General features: G+C 47.7%; 1 protein-coding gene across 1 annotated transcript in view; it reads right to left on the bottom strand.

The window, feature by feature from the left end:
* Positions 1-21,809, bottom strand: part of LOC142574924 (arylsulfatase B-like) — a 151,943-nt gene that overhangs the window by 74,447 nt on the left and 55,687 nt on the right. Inside the window, exon 4 of the mRNA XM_075683916.1 lies at positions 2,092-2,204. Coding sequence (XP_075540031.1) covers positions 2,092-2,204 — 113 coding nt within the window. The remainder of the gene's footprint in view (positions 1-2,091; positions 2,205-21,809) is intronic.

Here is a 21,809-nt window from a genome sequence, read left to right as displayed (position 1 = left end):
CTGAAATTTGATTTACACGCATGATATCGAGATTAGCAATTTCATTCCCAAAGCAACTGTAAGAGACACTCAAGGTGAGTTTCCGCTATCACGTTCACCGTGATGTTCCGTATAACATTCAAGAGCAGAAAAATACTATCATGCTTTGCGGCGCTGTGTGCTTAGATGTGGGCAAAACGCGAGAGCGTTACCCGACAAGGATGGTTGCTTGAGGGCGCCGTCTTCCCGTTCGCCGAGCGTAATGTGCTAAAGGGCTGGGCAGGTTATCTTGGAAGTAATTTTTGGCGGTTAAAAAAATTACGAGAATCGAAATGCCATGCGGCTTGGTGTACGTCGTGTTCTGGCATGCCTGTTGTTGGGGGTCGCGTAAGCTCAGGTTTTGAAGACATGTTACAACTAAAGGTAGCAAGCAGCGTTTCGTTCACCGGTCCTTCCGCCAGTGCTTCTTATGCGAGTGCCCGCGACTACTGAGTGAGAACTGATCGTGCTTGTCAGTGCGTGCGTGATACCAGGCTTGTTTACCTTGTTCCTAAATGAATAATTACTGCGATATATACAGCTGTTTAAACTGCCAACTTTACCCCATGCAAATGTCGCATCATTTTCTATCGTAATCGATGCTTCGCCTTTTGTGAGAAATTTCAATTTTTTTCACCTGCTTCAGGAACTTTGAGTTTATCTATCTAGCCTCATCAGCCGTCCCGAGGATCCAAGTTGTCTACTTCATTGGGCCTTTAAATATGTGCTCATGGTCATGACGCTGTCGCATCGTAATTCCAGCTCCTTCATGCGACGTAGTCATGTCATTGTGATCATAGAGTCACCTCATCTCATTGTAGTCAAGCCGTAGTCGTCATGATGCTGTCGTATCACCATCACCATTTCGCAAACCTGATCCAATCATCATCCCGTCATCGTCATACACCTACTTCGCTCCATCAAGGCCATTCCTTCTTCATCATACGATTGTAATCATGATGTTGTCGTTCGGTCTTGGTTATGCAGCAGTTTTCATGCCGTCTTTGTCATTGCGTTGTCGTCATACAATCGTCTTCCGAAATTCGTTGTCGTACCACCGTCGTAATGGTATCGTGGTAATACCGTTGCTTTCATTCCGACTTCGTCAACAAATTCTCGTCACACCATCGTTGCCATGCCGCCGTCATCACACTGTTGTCAAATCGTCGTCATGATTTCACAAACGTGCACCAATGCTCGTCATGCCGTCGTTGTCATGCCTCCTTCGTTAATCTATTGACGTCCTTCCGTCTTTCTCATCCCATCGTAATAAAGCCATCGCCATATAATCGTGACTATGCCGCCGTTGTCATGCGATCATCCCCGTGGCGTCATCGTGATAAAGTTCTAGTCGTTGTCATACCGTTTTGGTGATGTCCTGTAGTCATTTCATTGCCGTCGTTCGAGGTTCGTCATCCCATTTTTGTCATGCCTTCGTGATGCCGTCGTCATTGCGCCATTGTTACCACACAGGCGCCGCTACGCTATAGTCGTCATAGATGCGTCGTCATCCTGTCGTGGTAATGCTGTTGTCATAACGCTGTCGTCTTTATAGCGTCGTCATTATTTCGATATCTTGATCCCATTGTCGGCATGCCATTGTCATCATACCACATTCATACTCTACAGATGCAATTTATTCTCGCTCACTTCGTCGTCGTCTCTACGTCGTCGTCATGCCAACATGGTCATGGCCGACCCACCAGAGTTGGTACCATAGCAAAGCGTGCCGATCCCGGAGGCAGTTGATGTCACATTGAGCCAAAGCCACTAAAATCTAAGATCAACAACGACAAATTCTAAATAAAGATGTCTTCAGCAATACTGCATGTCGCTAAATGCATTTACGTTTACATTCATTGAGAGATGGGTTCTGCCGGAACTTTTTATCAACTGTCAATTACTTGCCACAGCCTTGACTAGCTGCATTAGAACAGAACCTACGCCGTGAATTATCGCTGCTCGGGTACCGTGTTCACGTATTTGAAATATCAGAATCTCTTATCGTGGTTACCAGTGGATCACGCTACGCGCTCATTTCTCGCGTTTTAATATGGCTTTTTCATGCAGTACCTTTCCGACGATGTGCGTTTCGTATCCAAGGTTCTTGAAGTACTCCGGCATTAACTTCTGTTGAAGTGGCAAGCCTCCTACTTGTGCGGGATACAGCACACCATTCTGGAGACCTGAATGGTACAAAAGTAAGATGGTCAATTGAGGACAGTATAATGACTATTTGGAGATACTTTTCGGAAGAATCTAAGTAGATTTACTTGGATTACAACCTGAAAACCTGGTTATATATAATGCTTAAAGTAGTACTAGGCTCGTATTCTTGGTTCTTGCTTGTAGAGCAACTCCGTGCATCGAAATATTTTAAATATAGCGGGCTGGCACCTGTTTATGTCGATAGTTCTTCCTAAGTGAATCTGGACGCGTAACAAAAGTTGTGCCAATACACGGTCATCGAATTACTTTATAAACCACATGTAGGTGTATTTGTACAGCTATCTGAGAAACTTCCGTGCTTCTGAGTAACCCTCTGAATCCCACAACAAACATCTGATCCCCTGCCGTTTTACTGTCTTACTGTAAAGCCTGCTTCGCGCGCGACTCCTTTAAGAAAAGCTGGCTGTTCTTTTGGGCTCTAGACAGGAAACGTATTTTGTTTTACATTTTGGGCTGCGTTTATTGCAGATTTATACAAGAATTTCACATTTCGCAAGTGTACAGAGGTACCGTCTGTATTCTTTTGTACTCTTTAAAGCTGATCTTTGCACTTCGTATTAGGTTCGATACGGTATAGTTCATCATTCAATGATGCGTTAGATTAGCACCGCAGACTGCTCATAGAAATCAACAAAAGGTATTGCATTCGGTTCCGGGGTATGCTGGCGTAAGAGGCAACCTTTTGGCGGATTGAGGGCGAAATGGGCCCATTCCAAAGCGGAAACTCATGTTATTGTGGTATGGAACAAGAATATTCGATGATTATAATAAGTACTAAGAAAAATATTTTTAAATCACCAACCTTGCAGAATAAGTGACTGAATGAAATTGAGTTTATTTGCGGCAGTGTTGCTGCAGACCAGGAGTAAAAGCTGTTTAATTAGCTTGAGAGGAGCTGGCCACCCTACACACACGTTGGCATAACGGCAGTTGCAAGAAAAAAAAACGAATAAAAAGGAAATATACAGTGCAGCATACATGGCTCACGTACAGGCAAAACATGCTTCTACTGCAACGCGTTAGAAAACATACACAAACACTATTTCGATAAACAGCAAAATGAAATTAAAGAAATCAGCAAGAATTTCGTGAAAACATGTATGATAACAAAGAATCAATGACTTACAAAGTTGACCCGTATCTAATATAGTAGTTTTTTCTTGACCTTTCGATCAATACCAAGACGCTAATTATTCGACAAAGCCAATTGGAGCAACAAGCACAAAACAAATCCTAAATCGCATAAAGCAGGCACTTAAATTTAATATATGGGGTTCTACGTGCCTAAACCACTATCTGATTATGAGGCACGCCATAGTGGGGCACTAGGGAAATTTTCACCACCTGAGATTCTCTAACGTGCACCTAAATCTAAGTGCACGGGTGTTTTCGAATTTTTCCCCCATCGAAATGCAGTCGCCGTGACCAGGATTCGGTCCCGCGACCTTGTGCTTAGCAGCCCAACATCATAGCCACTAAGCAATCATGGTGGGTCACAAAATATGTGCCACAAGTGGCTTGCTGAAGTGGTAATGACGATTAGGATGTTCGCTATATACTACTGGGGGGCCTAAAACACAGTATGCATTTGCAGCGGTAGAAGAGGAACCACGCGAAATAGGTCATCCGAAACCTCTGCCATTTGAAACATCGCTTGGTACTTTTTTTTTTATTGCGATGAAGGCTTGCCCTTAAGGCATAATTCGTGGAGCGTATATCTGTATTATATGTGTGCTGTGAGGCCTGTGTTGTGTATGAATTGAAGCAGTGTTTTGTGGAATCTGTTGTCATGTATCCAGCGGTCATAGCTGGTTGTCACACTGTAGCGGAGGCCGGCTTGCAGTAGGAGACGCGAGCGTTCCGATTGTAAACCCGTACATGTCCATATTAGGTGGTATGCATCTGATTCCACCACAGGAACGGAGCAGTATGGACACGTAGCACCCAGTGGTAAATGCGACCAGTTCCACCTTGAGACAACAGCCGGTGTAAGGGCCACCCCTGCCCGAAGCCTCCTAAGCACAACTTCCTCCGCCCTAGTAAGGTGAAGCGGGAGGGAGCAGACACACGGTGGGATAAGAGCGCGTGTGTCCTGCCGGAGAACATTTTTACGGGCTCGCAGCGAGTTACGGGGTTGGGGTGGGAGGGGAATAGGTGGAGGATCAGGATTAGGAGGGCAGTGTGCCTGCTGGTCAGCAGCAATGTTGTGAGGGTTCGCTGAATGGCCTTGAATCCAGTGTACCTTGACGGAAGTAGCTGTCTTACTAGTCATAGTGTGTATTCTCACGCAGATTTCCATCGCCTTATCAACCTTCTTGAGTTCCTGAATAGCCGCTAAAGAATCAGTGAAGATATCTAGTTGCTTGATGGTAGGCAGCTTAGATGTTGCATCTTGCACCGCGTCGTGGATGGCTTGAAGTTCCATTACTAGAGCGCTGGCTTCCGTAGATAAATAGCGCTGGTGGCCGCTGATGAAATTATGCGTAGTACTCAGGAATGATGTCCTTCCGCCGTCTGGGAGAATGGCAGCATCCGTATAGACTTTGCAGGTGTTAACGCATAATGCATCGACGATGTTGTGTTCGTCAATAGTACCTGTTGTATCGCTGCGTCGTAACTTCGTTGCCTTATTAGTTGTGAAGCTGGTGAATTCCCAGGGAGGCATTGGATAGGGCTGATCGTCAATCCGAGAGCCGCGGTGAAAATGAGCATGTAACGCAGCGACAGCCGGAATAAGTTGCTTTTTTATTTCACGTGCTTTTTCACGTTGCAAAATTAGCTCTGCAATTGTGTTGAGCTGGGCATGTTCCTGTAAGGTTGGTATCGGAGTGATGCGGGGCAGTGCTGTGATTGTGCGCATAGCATCACGATTAATCGTCTCCAACTGAGCCAGCTGTGCCAAAGTCAGCCGTTGAAATTGTGCTTGATATAAAATTCGTGGCTGCAAGGCTGCACGCACCAACCGTCGAGCTACGTCAGTACGAGCTCCAGCTGCTTTTGCTGCAATGCGACGAATAAGGTGAAGTGTTTTTGTCGAACTCTGTCTGGTTTTACGGAGCCAGTGTGTACCACTGCCGGATTGGTGAATATCGAGACCCAGTATGCGTACCTCAGAAGCCTCAGGGATTGTCACTGCGCCGAGTCTAAATGTAAAGGGGTGCTGTGTGATTCTTGTGCGTCCTTTCTTGTTGGCCACCACAACATAGCTTGATTTTTGGGCGGAAATGTCCAATCCTGCTTTCCGAGCGTAGTTGTTCAGCACATCAAGGGCATCTTGAAGCTGTTGAGTTTGTGTAGATAGATCTTTATGCACGGACCACAAAGTGACGTCATCCGCATAGATTAAGAACCTCACATCTGGAATCCGATGTAGTTGCCAGGCTAGAGGTATTAGAGCAACGTTGAATAGAAGAGGAGCCAGAACCGAACCTTGTGGGACTACTCTGTTCGATGTGAAGTATCCTCCTTGCCTTCCATCTACTCTAATCGCAAATGTGCGATTCTGAAGGAAAGAGTAGATGAATCTAATCACCCGCGGTGGAAGTCCCAGGTCGATGAGGTTGGCTATAATGATTGCATTGTCTATATTGTCATAAGCTTTCGTTATGTTTGTTGCTACTACCGTGCCCACAGCGTGACTGTGTGGAGAAACCTGTAAAACGTCGTCTGATAACATAGAAAGTCCGTCTTCAGTTCCCAAGTAAGAGCGGAAACCAATTTGAGCAGGATGATATTTATCGTGGCGTTCAAGCCACCAGGAAACTCGTGTGGCCAACATCTTTTCAGTGAGCTTGCAGACAGTTGAGGTTAGTGAAATTGGGCGTAAAGACTGCAGGCTATTTGGAGACTTTCCTGGTTTCGGAATCGCGACAACAATTGAATGCTTCCAATCAGGTGGAACGTTTCCAGTCTCCCATACTTTATTAATAGCCTGAAGAAGTGCGTTGAGAGCAGCTCCTTCCATGTTCTTGAAAACCTCATAAGGAATACCATCGGGACCAGGTGTTGTTCGTTGCTTCGAAGTTTCAATCGCCGCTATTAGTTCGGCCATGCTGAAAGGGCTGGATATATCAGGTTTGGAGGTTGTGACAGACTCATTAATTTCGGGGCAGTTTATAGGTGACGCTTGATCGTATTTCGGGAAAAACGCTCTAGCAGCGTGTTCTGCAAATTGATGCGGCGAACTCTGCATCGCTAACCTAACGCTCGCTGCAGGGTCAGGTCGCTTATGACCGCGTTCCATTGACCGCAACGTACGCCAAAGTGCTCTGTTTCCAATGCCCGATCCAAGATTCTCGCACCACTCATACCATCGTCGTCGAGAAAGTTGCTTTTCGTGCTGACGCGCCTTTGCCGCTATATGGTTAGCACGTGCACGGCTACCTGGTGCATCGGGATTCCGCGACGCATACAATTCTGCCTGACGTCGCTTTGCCCAAAGTTGCAAAAGGGTGAGGTCCGGTTGAGGTTGTTCCTCGTCAACTGTGGTTACAGTGGTGTTCCTCCGTAGCAGTTCTTGCAAAGCGGGAAGAATTTCTGAGGGCTCTGAGGGTACTTTATCAATCGATGATTCCCGAAACTTATCCCAATGCGTGACTGTGACTCGTCGTCGAATTTTCTTTATGCACGTTCTGTGCAAACCAATCATTATTGGCATATGATCACTGCCCCATGTATCTGGTTCCACCCGCCACTGCGGCATTCCAGGACCCAACCACCACGTGAGGTCTGGAGCGTTTGTTCTAGATACTGCGGGTACAGCACAGGTAGCCACAGCATGATGGCTCAGCAGTGTAAAAGTGGCATCGCTCATGATGTTTTTAACATGGTATCCTCTTCGGGAGTTGTACTTTTACCCCCATTCTGTATGTGGGGCATTGAAGTCTCCACCCACGAGAATAGGAATTCCCGGGTACGTAGACCGGAGATGCGCTATCCACCCCAAGTTCAAACGTCTGCGCTGCGGTCTGGCGTAGAATGACACTAGAATGACAGGAGTCTTCACTGGTCGTGTCAGGACCCCGACAACTTCTTGATTACCACTACACCATGGCTCCAGGTCAATCACTGTGTGAGCAATATGCGATGATATGTAAACTGCAGCTTTTCCCGGAGCTGAAGCCATTGTAGTAGCACGTCTATCTCTAATAGATGGGTTATGGTACCCATTAAAATTGGATAGGAAGCATAGCTTATTATGCTCTTGAATAAGGAGTGCCCACACATGTAGCTTATTGTATTGAAGCTTGGTTTTAAGTTCTCCTAACTTGGAGTTTAGGCCCCGACAATTCCACTGTAGAATTCCATCCTGTGACAGCTGCTGCAGAGAATTAGCCATGATGCAGGCAATTCTGAATTAGCAACGTTAGTTGAGCAAGTTGATCTAAAACTGCTGTCCAAACAGCTTGGTTGACCTGTGGTGCCGGACGGGATCCAGGCGTAACGGTGGCATTAGCAGTGGTTGATGCGTCACGTGTCGGTCCTATTTTCTGACGACGCAGAATTACCAATTCTTTATGTTTGCGTAGTCGCTCAATCTCTCTGGCCAGTGCGTCTATCCGAGCATCAATGTCATCATGGTCATCATCTGACTGATGCAGAGGTTCCGGTAATTTCTGTTTCTTTGACTGCGACTGCTTGCCACGTTTAAGAACAGAAGAATACAGTTGTGTTTCTGGGGCTTTTTGTTCCTCTGCCAGGAGCATCTCTGGCTCTTCTGCAAGAACCTCATAACGATTGTGTGTTGTTACTATAGTCGTTTTTGGTATAGCCTTTCGTATCCGTATTGTGGCCTTCTGTTTAGTCGGACAATTTGTGCTTGTCAAATCGTGTTCATCAGATTTACATAAGCCACATCGATATCGTGGTTGGCCTTCTGGTGTGAGCTTTTCGGGATCAATAGTGCGCTGTGGGCAAAATGCCTGCATGTGTCCACGATGAAAGCAGCGGTAGCAGAATATTGCTCGAGGGAGGTAGGGCTTAGGTCGCAATATGCAACCATAGTAATAAAACCGTTCTGGGATACATTGAGGGCCCTGTACGGTTACTAAGCATGTACGGCTTTTGCCCATGAATCTAGCTGCGAGCACCCTGTGTGTCGTGGAGGTCAATTCACGACATATTATCTCAGGGGTGTCTTCTGGGTCAATGCCATAGACAACACACCTCTGTATATTAGGGCCCGATGCAAAGTAGCACTGCACAGGCAGGTGTTGATCTTCTGACAGCGGGATAGATGTTAAAGTGCACATTTTCTGCACATCACTGAGAGATGCCAAGTGCACAGTGATCGAGTTGGTAGATTTATATGCTGCGGACCCTTTGTATCCGGTGGTTTCAAGAGATTGGTCGATGACCCTTTGGACATATTTTGTGGCTACTGAAGTTATGTCGTAGCATGAAACGGGCCGTATATGAACTCGATATGATTGAGAAGGGGTGGGCGTTGGGTAAGACTGAGAGGGAGTGGGCGTAGGGGAGGCCGTGGAGGAATAGTCTGGGGTGGCCCTTACCTTTTTTGCCGGTTGCTCCGATGCGATGGCGTCTTGTGGAAGCACATTGATAGGGGGACCTCGCTTGGCTGCATTCGTCGAACCGCCAGACGGCTGCACGTCCATAGGGTCACCAGTGTCCGTCGGCACGACTGCGGATAGGTTCACATTCACATCACGAAGAGGACTGTCCTTCGGCGTTGCATCTTGGTTATTCGAGCTATTGGATGCACACTTCGGCTGCATAGTTGTCATCGATGTTGTCACGCGCAGCAGTCCAGTGGAAGGTACAGATGAGGAGCTCACATCTGGCACAAACACTTCTTCTTCGTCGGGCGAGCGCGGCGGCTCGGCCGCACTAAGCCTAAGCGCCAGCCGTGCTTGTTTTGAGTCTATCAGACGAGCAGGATTAGTAGGACAAGGCAAAGAAGAGTCCTCACCAGAGTCCACAGGTCCCCATAGGCTTCCGATGAGCTTCGTATCCGGATAAGGGCGAGATTTTCTTTGCTGTCGAGCAATTTCCAAGGAACACAAGGAACCCACGGGGATAACGAATATTGTAAGGCTTATCGGGTAGAGTACGTCAGTGTAGACCACTTCCAGAATATGCATTGACGTGCAGTTATTGTCTAATATATAAGTTATACACATCTTCGTGAGTTTTTCGTGATGATCAATTTTGATTTCGTGTCAATGTGCATATATTTTTAATCTGTCTTTCCTCACATGTACATCTCGCCTGCACAGCGTACACATGTGCACAAAGCGCCCTTGTGTACGTCTCCTAAACTCGGCATACTTCTTAGTGCAACTTCACCTCACATTTCGTCTCGGTATGTTCCTGTGTGCCCAGGACTCTGTGCGGACCACGCTGACTCTTGTACCTAACGGCGTTCATCGCGACGATTGGTTATTTGTGTTTTTGCTGTCTCTTTTCCCAGTGTAAAGCAGCAGGCCAGGGCCATCTATAGCTCAGAACACCTTCTCTGTCTTTCGGTACACAAACAAACAAACACACACACACACACACACACACACACACACACACACACACACACACACACACACACACACACACACACATATATATATATATATATATATATATATATATATATATATATATATGTGTGTGTGTGTGTGTGTGTGTGTGTGTGTGTGTGTGAGTGTGTGGGTGTGTACCGAAAGGCAGAGTTTTCGCCTACGTTTGTATAAATAAAAGGTAAGCAAGACATCAGGCTACAGGTTAAAATACCGTAGGGAATATATATATATATATATATATATAATATATATATATATATATATATATATATATATATATATATATATATATATTGGAGTGATCTCTTGGTTTTAGTGCAGTTTCAAAAAGGACACAAACGTTTTAGTGCTAATCAAAGGAAAGACATTTTGGCATTATTATGTGTCAGAGCCATGATATAATTATGAAGCACGAAGTAATTAAGAACCTAATAATTTGAACCCCAGGTGGTTTTTAAGTGCACGCAATACATGACAGACGGGTGCCTTTGAATTTTCCTCGATGAAAATGCGGCAAGCGCAGCTGCAAGTTTATTGCGCACATCGTATTACCCACAATACCCACTTTGTATTGATGATGCTTCTGGCTTTGCAGTTGGACAGGGTAACAAGATGCCTAAGCGAGGATAGCAGCAAAGTAAAGAAGGAATCGCAAAACTGGAGGCGAAGACAGTGGAGCGTACGACAACGTCACCTTGATAAAGGGGTACTTCTGTTGAGTGAGCGCTATGGCGTCATTGCAAATAAGTGCTCTGGTCGAGCACACCCGCCGTGGTTGCTCAGTGGCTATGGTGTTGGGCTCCTGAGCACGAGGTCGCGGGATCGAATCCCGACCACGGCGGCCGCATTTCGATGGGGGCGAAATGCGAAAACACCCGTGTGCTTAGATTTAGGTGCACGTTAAAGAACCCCAGGTGGTCAAAATTTCCGGAGTCCTCCACTACGGCGTGCCTCATAATCAGAAAGTGGTTTTGGCACGTAAAACCCCAAATATTATTATTATGGTCGAGCACATGGCGTGTGCCAGACGGCGTTTCAAAGATGCCCGCGCCGTTATGTAACACCTTTATGTCATTGCCAAAAGGTGCACAAGGGCACATGGCAGCGACATGTTACGATTGATCAAATGTATTTCACATGGTACCTATAATTTTGACAATATGTTGATTACGATAACGCGTTTCTTGATACGTTAACACTTCATTGCTTGTACTGAACTGATAAGGTATTGCAACTCAGTGTGGGGGCTGAAATGCCCATGCGTTTACCATGGCTCCCAGGATGTAATAAAGACTACACAGTCAGGTTTATGCAATACGTATTGCCAACAGTCACAGTCATCTTAATGTCTACTGTCGCATATTTCTGTCGATCTGTGTGACCATTTGTCATAATTCTTAAACAACACGCACAAGTATTCACAATGGTGATTCTGAGCCTTCTACCCCAATGGAGGAAATATGCAGTACATTTTCACCACTGTAAAAATGCAATAATGTGTAGGTTCGCTTGTTTCTCAAGCGAGAAATGATGTCTTCTGCCCTATCTCGTCTCTCTATGCCGAATGATTGCCCACTTCTGTGAGCATTTTCACAAACAGGAGCTCTTGGCACTGGCGTGCGCTCAGTTTCAGCTGAAGGTGAGTTCCCGCCTATAATTACAGTCTTCTGGCGTGAACGGAAAACTATCATTAAAAGCTGGGCATCGGGAGGAAAAAGTAGACAATTGGAGAAGGTGGAAGTGGGCGACGGGTGCCGTCTGTAATGCGTACGGTGCTTAGATCGGCGTGGTGTCTGCGTTACTTATGGTGGCAGCAGTGGGATCGCAGCATGGAGGAACTTAAGGAAGAGATGATGAGTGCACTGGAGGAGCTATTGGGAAAGGTTTACCAATGTTAACAATCTAGGCTTGAAGACATACTTTACGACTTGAAGGAATGAAAGCAAAACAGCTAGCTTAAGCTTTGGCGTGAGGCTGCAATGCGGAATATACTGTTTTCCCATGTTGTGATGTCGCCATATCATTTTTGGAGCAGCGGTGGTGTGCATAAGATCCGTTAAATTTGTTCCTCCATAATCACAGAATGTTTGCATCTCTACATTTGCACATTGACTAACTTCTCTAAGGGTGATCTTTCACAGAGTATCTGAAATGAATTAAACAGTTTCATACAACTAAGCGAGGTTTCGCGTGTACTTCATACTTAAAGAATGTCTGCAACTTCTGTGGCTTCTATAACTAAATTGTATACAGTAATGAACCTGTAATGCTTGCGTCATCAGTCATAGGAATCTGGGTCATGTCGATAAGTTCCATAATCCTGTTAGAGCTCGGTCATAGGAAGTCTGCCACAGCCGAGCAGCTCACTGCCCTGCGAGCGGTATTCACTTAAATTTTACATATGTTGGCCAGCACTACAATGGGTAGCCTTCTTGGATTCCCCCGTGCCTCTGCTACGCCAAAAATATTGTCTGTATACATATATTGGCCGCCTCATTTCTACAAGACTTTCTGCTCAAATCGTTGCCCGCCTGGTCATAAACAAAGCGTATGTACATCCAACGCAGATGTTGACGTTTATGTGAAGCGAGGCTTTCGTCAGAACGCTGCCAACAAAGACCACTATATGAGGTCTGTTAGAAAAGTATCCGACATTTAGCCGAATAAAAAAAAACTGGCATAACTGGAGCTTTGGAAACCTAATCACCCTCAATGTAGTCTCTTTGGTACTCCAAGCATTTCTCCCAGCGGTGCTGCCATTGTTGGAAGCTTTTCGAGAAGGTCTCTTTCGGAATGAAGTTTAGATCAGCTGTCGCTGCAGCCATAATATCCTCTCTTGTCTGAAATCGCGCTCTTTTCAATGGCCTCTTGATTTTGGAAAACCGCTAGAAGTCGCAGAGGGCCATATCAGGAAAGTAAGGAGCCTGTTGAACTACAGGAGTCTGGTTCTTCGCCAAAAAAGTCTGAATCAAGTGCGAGGAATGTGCAAAAGCATTGTCGTTATGGATGCGCCAATTTACTGTTTACCACAACTCCGGTATCTTGCACCACACAGCATCACGTAGGTGACGGAGGGCATCCCTGTAGCACCCTTTGGTGATTGTTTGACCCTGTGGTGCGTACTCATGGTCTGCCACACTGCGGCAGTCAAAGAACGCAGCATCACTTTGACGTTGCATCGCACTTGGCGGGCCTTCTTGTGCCTTGGTGACGTGCAATGCTTCCACTGTGACACCTGGGATTTGGTTGCCGGGTCATACCCATGCACCCAAGACCCGTCACAAGTGATTGTGATGTTCATGAAGTCGGGGTCACTGTTTGTGGAATACAGCATGTCCTGTGACACTTCAACACAAAGTTGCTTTTGCTCCACCGTGAGCAGCTTCGGCTCGAATTTCGCCGCAACTCTTTTCATGGCGAAATCTTCGGTCAGAATGGCATGTGCAGAAAAAGTGCTGATGCCCACCGCTTCCACAATTTCTCGGACACTCAAACGACGGTCCCGCACCACCACAGCGTTCACTACGGCAATGACCTGGTGATTTCGACACGTTGATGGCTGACCGAAGCGTGGCTCGCAATCCACCGATGTACGGCCGTCTTTAAACCGGTTGTACCACTGCTTAATATGTGTGCTGCTCATAGCATCGTCACCGAAAGCCGTCGGAATCTCCCAAATGATTTCCACTTGGCTGTCACCCAGTTTCTGGCAAAATTTGATGCAGTAGCGCTGGTCCAGTCGCTCCGTCATTTTCTTTCCAATAAAAAACCGACGAGACGACTGCGCACTACTTGACTCACACGCTGCGTCCCAGCGACTGACGCTATCGGCAGGCGGGAAAAAATTGGAGCATGCGCTGATGCAAGAGGGCTTGTTTTATATCCATCAGGTGTTCGCGAAAAAAAAATAAGGTCGGATACTTTTCTAAGAGACATCCTATATTTAAAGAGGCATGTCGAACCTATAGATTTAAGCGTAGCATTTACGATATCGACAAAAGAGAGATGGCGAGACGAGCTTGGCGTTTGTCTTGTCACATGTTTTTGTATTCCAACACAGGCGACAGGCGGTTTCATCTAAAGGCGCATTGCCGCTTTGAGGACTCTGTAGTACAACACTTTAAAGGCACGCCGCTTCCGCCGAATGGCAACCCGTCCTTGTGCCACAATAATCGTCTGCTTCTGCACTGTATGTCACACCGGGCTTTATTGTAAGTTAACGACTAATTTATTCCATGCCTATTCAACCACGCAGTATTCTGGAGTTTTGTGGCTCTGATTGGGCGCACGACGTCGCTCGTTCTATTTTTGGAGTAGCTATAGCGTTGGGTAGAGTGGAATGCAAAATCAATTGTGTACGCCATTCGTTTACAGCAAAGCGACCTTTCTTTAGCTGGTCAATATAATCCGAAGCAGCGGATACAGCGCCCCACAGCCGCGGTGCGGCCGTTGAACGCTAATACAAATCAATCAACTAATCAATGAATACTGACTTGGATTATTTATTACTGCTGTTTGAATGTTCTAGACAAATACTGGGGCATGACACGCTGAGCTTGAGTATGAATAAGCACTTCATTCATATGCCGTCTTGACAAATTGCACTTTCATAGCGCAATGAGTGATTTCTACAATATAGACATGCAAGTAAAACTTATTTATTATTTGAACAATGATTATAACCGAGCCTATAATGATACGCGCACATCATCATCTTCGCGGTGACCGTTTTGGTTTGCTAAGAGCTGCTACAGTTACCGCTTTCTGGTACGTTATAGACGATTCTATATTGTCACGTGATATAGGGACGGTAAAGAAGGAGGCAAAACTGTGAATAACGAAACTAGCATTTTATTGGGCGAAGTTGTGCCCTCAAAATCAGGCTACACTCAAAGAACAGCGATTGCGGCGCACACACTCGGCGATCGTCGAAAATCTGATCAGCGGGAGAAGCGCGTCGGCTTTTATACATCAGTCGTCGAATGTTCCGGAGTAATTGCTCGGACCCGCGTGTCTTCCCCAATGTTCTACACTATTCGCGTCGTGCATACGTGCAATCAGATTACACAATGTTCGGTGAGAGACAGCGGATGGAAACATCGATAACATTCCAGGAACTTCCTCTACATGCAGGCGCGTCCTGGGCTGCGCGATAACATTTGTTAGGCACTGAAACGTGGTCACCTGATAAAGATACACATTACACGTGTCAATACCCCCTCTTAAAAAGCATCGACCCGATGCTGCAAACAAACGAATTAAAAGTAATAAAAAAAGCCGTAGCAAAAAATAACAAACTGAGGAAGTTCGTCAGGGTGCGTAAAAAGGCTTAAAACGCACAACGTGGACCACTTCAGATGGTGCACGGCGCCGCTGTGAAGGCGAAATGCCATCTGGCACGACCTCGTTTTCAAGTTCGCCAACACACGGGAGATCTTGTAGGGTCCGAAATAGCATCGCAATAGTTTCTCACTGAATCCTCGTCGACAAATCGGGGTACAAACCCAAACACGGTCGCCTGTCTGGTACTGGACGCAGCGTCGTCGGAGGTTGCAGTGTCGGCTGTCGATACGCTGCTGGTTGATGATCCGTAGGCAGGCGAGCTGTCGGACTTCTTCGGCGCGGTTGAGATATGTAGCCACGTCAAGATTCTCTTCGTCGGCGACGTGCGACAGCATGGCGTCGAGAGTCGTCGTCGGGTTCCTGCCGTAAACCAGCTTGAACGGCGTGATCTGTGTGGTTTCTAACACCGCCGTGTTGTAAGCAAAGGTTACGTACGGCAGGACCGCGTCCCACGTCTTGTGCTCGACGTCGACGTACATTGCTAGCATGTCGGCCAGGGTCTTATTCAGGCGCTCCGTGAGACTATTCATCTGTGGGTGATAGGCAGTTGTCCTCCTGTGGTTTGTCTGGCTGTATTGCAGAATGGTTTGGGTGAGCTCTGTTGTAAAAGCCGTTCCTCTGTCGGTGATGACGACTTCTGGAGCACCACGTCGCAGTGGGATGTTCTCGACGAAAAATTTCGCCACTTCGGCTGCGCTGCCTTTCGGTAGAGCTTTAGTTTCAGCGAAGCGGGTGAGATAGTCCGTTGCCACGACGATCCACTTATTTCCGGATGTGGATGTCGGTAACGTCCCAACAACTCCATCCCGATCTGCTGAAATGGTCGGCAAGGAGGTTTGATCGGCAGTAGTAATCCTGCTGGCCTTGTCGGTGGTGTCTTGCGTCGCTGACAACCTCGGCATGTCTTGACGTAACGGGCGACGTCGGCGATCAGACGCGGCCAGTAATACCTTTCCTGTATCCTCTACAGCGTCCGGGAGAATCCGAGGTGCCCAGTGGTCGGATCCTCATGTAGGGCGTGCAGTACTTCTGGACGCAGCACTGGTGGAACAACAAGAAGGTAGACTGCGCGGACTGGTGAGAAGTTCTTCTTCACGAGCTGGTTGTTTTCTAGCGTGAACGAAGACAATCCGCGCTTAAATGCCCTAGGGACAAGGTCCGTGTTCCCTTCCAAATACTCGATGAGGCCTTTTAGCTCCGGGTCTGCTCGTTGGTGCTTACTGAAGCGTTCCGATCTTATTATTCCAAGGAAGGCGTCGTCGTCCTCGCCGTCTTGTGACGGGGCATCGATGGGGGCACGTGATAGGAAGTCGGCGTCAGAATGTTTTCGTCCGGATTTGTAGATTACCGTGACGTCATATTCTTGCAGACTGAGGCTCCAGCGCACCAGCCGACCTGAAGGGTTTTTCTAAGTTAGCTGGCCAACACAACGTGCAATGGTCACTGACGACTTTGAATGGCCTGCCATATAGGTATAGGCGCAATTTTGCTGTAGCCCAAATGATGGCGATGCACTCCTTTTCAGTCATAGACCAATTGTCTTCCGCTTTTGACAGCGACCGGCTAGCATAAGATATTACCCGTTCAAGTCCGTCTTTCCTCTGGAGTAGGACGGCATCGATGCCTAGGCTACTGGCGTCAGTCTGTATTTCAGTATCGACGTCCTCGTCGACGTGTGCAATTACGGGTGGCGGCTGCATGCGGCGTTTTAGTTCTTGAAATGTGTCGGTCTGCGGCGTTTCCCACTTCAACTCGACAGCGCATTTGGTTAGATGTGTTAGTGGCTCCGTGATGCGGGAAAAGTCCTTGACGAAGCGCCTGTAGTAGACACACATGCCAAGGAATCTACGCACTGCCTTCTTGTCGATACGCTGCGGGAACATTGCGATGGCAGCTGTCTTCTGCGGCTTGGGGCGGACTCCAGATTTGCTGATGACGTGGCCAAAGAACAGAAGCTCATCGTAAGCGTGAGCCCTGAGGACTTGATGGCCTCTAGTACTGTCGCAAGCCGCCTATGTTGATCGTCGAAATTTCCGGCGGAGACAACGACGTCATTCAAGTAAAGAAGACACGTCTGCCAATTCAATCCTCCTAACATCGTGTCCATGACGTGCTGAAATGTTGCAGGCGCCGAGCACAGTCCGAATGGCATGACCTTGAACTCGTAGAGGCCGTCTGGCGTGATGAAGGCTGTCTTTTCGCGATCTCTCTAGTCGACTTTTATTTGCCAGTAGCCAGACCTGAGGTCCATCGATGAGAAGTATTTAGCGTTGCAGAGCCGATCCTTTGCGTCGTCTATCGGTGCAAGGGGGTATACATCGTTCTTTGTGATCTTGCAAAGTCGGCGATAATCAGCGCAGAAACGTAGGGATCCGTTCTTTTTCTTCACCAAGACTACAGCAGGTGCCCACGGGCTTTTCGACGGCTGGATGATGTCGTCGCGCAGCATTTCGTCGACTTGTTGCCGAATAGCTTCACGTTCTCACGTCGAAACTCGGTAAGGGCGCTGGCGGAGTGGTCATGCTTTGCGACTGGTGTTTGTCGAATCCTCGATGACGTCGAAAAGCAGTCTTTGTATCGTTGGAGAAGATTTCTCAGCTGTTGCTGCTTACTCAAGGGGAGACTTGGATTTATGTCGAAGTCTGGTTCGCGAACTGTGGTCGTCAGGGCAGATGCTGCAGAATCCGAGAGGACAAGCGCATTGCTGATTTCCACAATTTCCTCGATGTACGCGATTTTTGTGCCTTTATTGACGTGCTTGAACTCCTGGCTGAAGTTTGTCAGCAACAGCTTCGTTTTTCCTCCGTGCAGTCCAGCGATCCCTCTTGCGACACAAATTTCTTAGTCGAGTAGCAGACGTTGGTCACCCTCGTTGACGTCTTCCACGTCAGCGGGTGTTTCGGCGCCGACGGAAATTATAATGCCGGACCGCGGTGGGATGCTAACATGATCTTCGAGCACACTCAAGGAGTGGTGACTATGAGAGCTCTACGGCGGTAACTCTTTATCTTCCGACAGCGTTATCGATATCGAGTTGAGGTCGAAGACTGCGCCGCGTTGGTTTAGGGAGTCCATAGCGAGAATGACGTCTCATGAACACTGTTGGAAAATAACCAATACGGCAGGGTAAGTGTGGTCATGAACGGTAATTCTTGCCTTGCAGATTCCAGTCGGCGTAATAAGGTGTCCTCCAGCGGTGCGAACTTGAGCGCCTTCCCATGCAGCCTTTATTGTCTTTAATTGGGCGGCAATGTGGCCACTCATGACGGAGTTATCGGCCCCTGTGTCCACTAAATTGGTGACTGCATGGCCGTCGAGTAATACGTCGAGGTCGGTGGTTCTTTGTCTGGCGTTACAGTAAGGTCTTGGCGTAGGATCACGGTTGCGTCGCTTTGACCTGTGGCTGGTACATGACGTATTCAGGTCGTCTTTCGTCGGCGTATTCTTCGCTTCTAGACTTCGTCGGCACGGCGGCGTGTCGTTGTTATGTTGCCGAGACAGTCTCTTGGGTGTCATTGGCGGCGGCGGAGGATGTTCGTCAGTTCGGCGAACCGCAACCGCACCTCCGTAGGTAACTGCTTTTAGTTTTCCGGATTTGGGCTCGAAGAGCGGACCCGAGCTGGTCCAGTGTATGAATGGCGCTGCAGCGACCGGTAGCGGCCTGATGATGGCGAACGCGACGGTCGTTGAGAGCTCCACTGAGTAGCGGTGACGTAGTCGGCGATATTGCGAGGGCGTTCACCTTGCTGCGGGTGCGGAGCGTTGTCGCCAACCCTCGTAGTCGCATTTCGCGGTATGGGCACCGGCGGTAAACATGTCTGGTTTACCCGCAGTGATAGCAGAATGGTTGGTGGTCGGGGGATCGCCCAATGTCCGTCTTCACGTAGCTGCGCTCGGCGACGGGTGGGCGTGGTGGCTGCGGCGGCGGTGGACGTCGGAATTGTGGCGTTACAGCGCCCTTGCGCGGTCGCAGAGGGAGACCTTGATGAAGGGCGACGGCGGCGTACGTCATCGCTTCCGGAACGGGAAGCGGCGATTCGGGCTGCACTTCGGTAACGCCCAGTGATCGTCGAAGTTCGGCCTTGATGATGTCAGTGACTGACGACACCTGAGATTGCGACGAAGTAAACATCTTGCTCAGTTCTTCGCGCGCAATGATCCTGGTGGTCTCTTGGAGGTCACCGGAGCCCAGTACTGGATGGCTCACTGCGGCATGAGCACTTGGCGGTTAAACTGCCTAGGGGGCCTTTTTAGAATTTTCTCAATCGTCGTTGCCTTTGTCAAGATCGCAGCTATGGTCTTCACTTGGTTGGGGATCAGTCCGGCAAAAAGTTCTTGCTTTACGCCTCGCATAAAGAAGGACAGTCTTTTCTCTTTAGACATTTCAGAGTCGGCGTGCCGGAACATGCGCGTCATCTCCTCGGTGAAGATCGCTCATTGGGTAGTTGTAATCGGGCTTCTAGCATAACTTAGGTCCTTTCCTTGCACACGAAGCTTGTAAATCTTCGCAGGAATCCGCTACGCAACAGGTCCCATGTTGTCAGGGTTGACTCCCGGTTCTCAAACCACGTTCTGCGGCGTCTTCTAAGGCGAAGTATACATTCCGCATCTTGTCGTCCGAGTCCCAGTTGTTGCAAGTCACGATTCGTTCATGGGTCGTGAGCCATGTTTCTGGGTCTTCAGACGATGATCCATGGAAAGTTGGTGGCTCTCTGGGCTGTTGCAGAATGATGTGGGACACTGCGGCTGCCCTTTCCGTTGTCTTGGCCACAATCTTGGCTCCGGGGCAGCTGTAGTAGCCGGCGGCTTGCTCGATGGTCCGGGATTACGTTGGTGTTCTCTTTCGCTATCTGGGCTTGGATCACGGCTTGTCGGATGCGTCCGGTACATGAACGAAAACACCTACACCAGATGTAACGGGGTAGTGACGTATAAAGAGCACAGTAGCGAAACTGTGAAAGACGAAACTAACTTTTATTGAACGAACCTGTGCCCATAAAAGCAGGCTACACTTAAAGAACGGTGACAGCGGCGAACATAGTGGGCGATAGTCAAAATTTGATCAGCTGGTGAAGCGCGTCTGCTTTTATACATAAGTCGGCGAATGTTTCAGGGTAATCGCTGAGACCCGCGTGCCTTCCACAAATAAGATTCGTTGACACACAGCAGATGGAAACATCGATAACATTAGAGAAACTTCCTGTACATCCAGGCGACTTCTGTGCTTTGCGATCACATTTGTTAGACGGTGAAACGAGGTCACCCGATAAAAGTAAACATGTACACGTGTGAATATGCTGTATACCTTGTCGAGTGGGCTAATATTGTGAAATCAGAGTGCATGTACGACGCCAATACTAGTTCGGATTCTTGTGTGTGCACCAGTGATTGCGTTTAAATGTATGATGACGCATGTATAGATAACCGACGCGCTGGGCCCACAGGTCAAATTTCGACGGCCACCAATTGTCCTCGCCATTATCATTGTGCTTTGCGAGGGACTCGCTTTTCTGGACGCAAGTTGGCGCCAGTTTCGTGACACCCAAAAGAGTTTTTGCTACTGTCTGCCCACTGTCCCTACAACGCTACGATGCGTTACGTTGATCAGAACCTCAGTTTCTAACAGCTTTTAGAATGAACGCAGTTTTCTATAAAGAGTGCCGGGGCTGATTGCAACATGAATTAGCTTGGATAGTCACGTAACCTTCACGCGCTAGAAGTGACACCTCATGACCACACTCTTGGGATATGGGTGCGCTGCCACGTCATTTGAAGGTACTTCTGTGTTGCACAACCAGTAGAGAGACCCAGAGAAGGAACATAGCACTCTTTCTATGTGTTTTGTTCCTTATGCACGTCCGAGTACGGGTTGCTCTAGACTGAAATACCTTCATACCATCAGCTACACAAACTCTAAACATCTCGGTTTATTATGCCACTAGCAAGACATTTTAGAGATCTCATTGAAAGAGACAACACAGGAAAGGGCGCGAGGGAGATGCGTGTTGGTTGCTGTTGGCCGACTCCCATTGGCACATTACAATTATTCCTGTAAAACAACACAAGTTCCGATCAGCATGAAACTACCAGAGAATAGTTGTATTGATGAACACAGCGCACACGTAGATGCTGGAGCCTTTTGGGTGTGAGAAAATGGTTTACGCTCGCACTAAGTAAAGCGCACGGCTAACTTCAGTTAGACTAAAACCATATCCGCATCAGAAACAAAATGGGCACCTAATTAGTTTTTTTTCTGAATACTCCCCATATTACAGAGCGTTTATTTCGAACAACTCAAACGTCTTTGCAATTATAAGAGTCAGGGGGGATTTACCGATTATTGCTGCGACCTCGTAAATATTTTAGAAAGCACGAAAAGATTTATGAGGTATTATTATAATCAGCGCAGCCGATGGTATGCAAAACTTCAACATTAAACGTCCTTACGAGCGATCACTGGCTTCCAAAATTGTTTTGCAAAACTGAAAATAGTAATTTGAGAGCTTCCGCCACAGTGCTGTGCACTGAAAGCGAATGCGGTTCTACGAGTCCTTGAGCTATAGGTGTCGTGCAGACGAAATAAGCGTGCACAGGACATGGTATTCCAAAATCAGGACGGGGGCTGACAGGTGGAATAGCTCACTGTGGTATAAAGTTTCTAAGCAGGGATAAGCTACCTTAGAA

The sequence above is a fragment of the Dermacentor variabilis genome, chromosome 3 (assembly GCF_050947875.1).
Source record: "Dermacentor variabilis isolate Ectoservices chromosome 3, ASM5094787v1, whole genome shotgun sequence".
Lineage (NCBI taxonomy): Eukaryota > Metazoa > Arthropoda > Arachnida > Ixodida > Ixodidae > Dermacentor > Dermacentor variabilis.
This window is presented reverse-complemented; position numbering and strand designations above follow the sequence as displayed.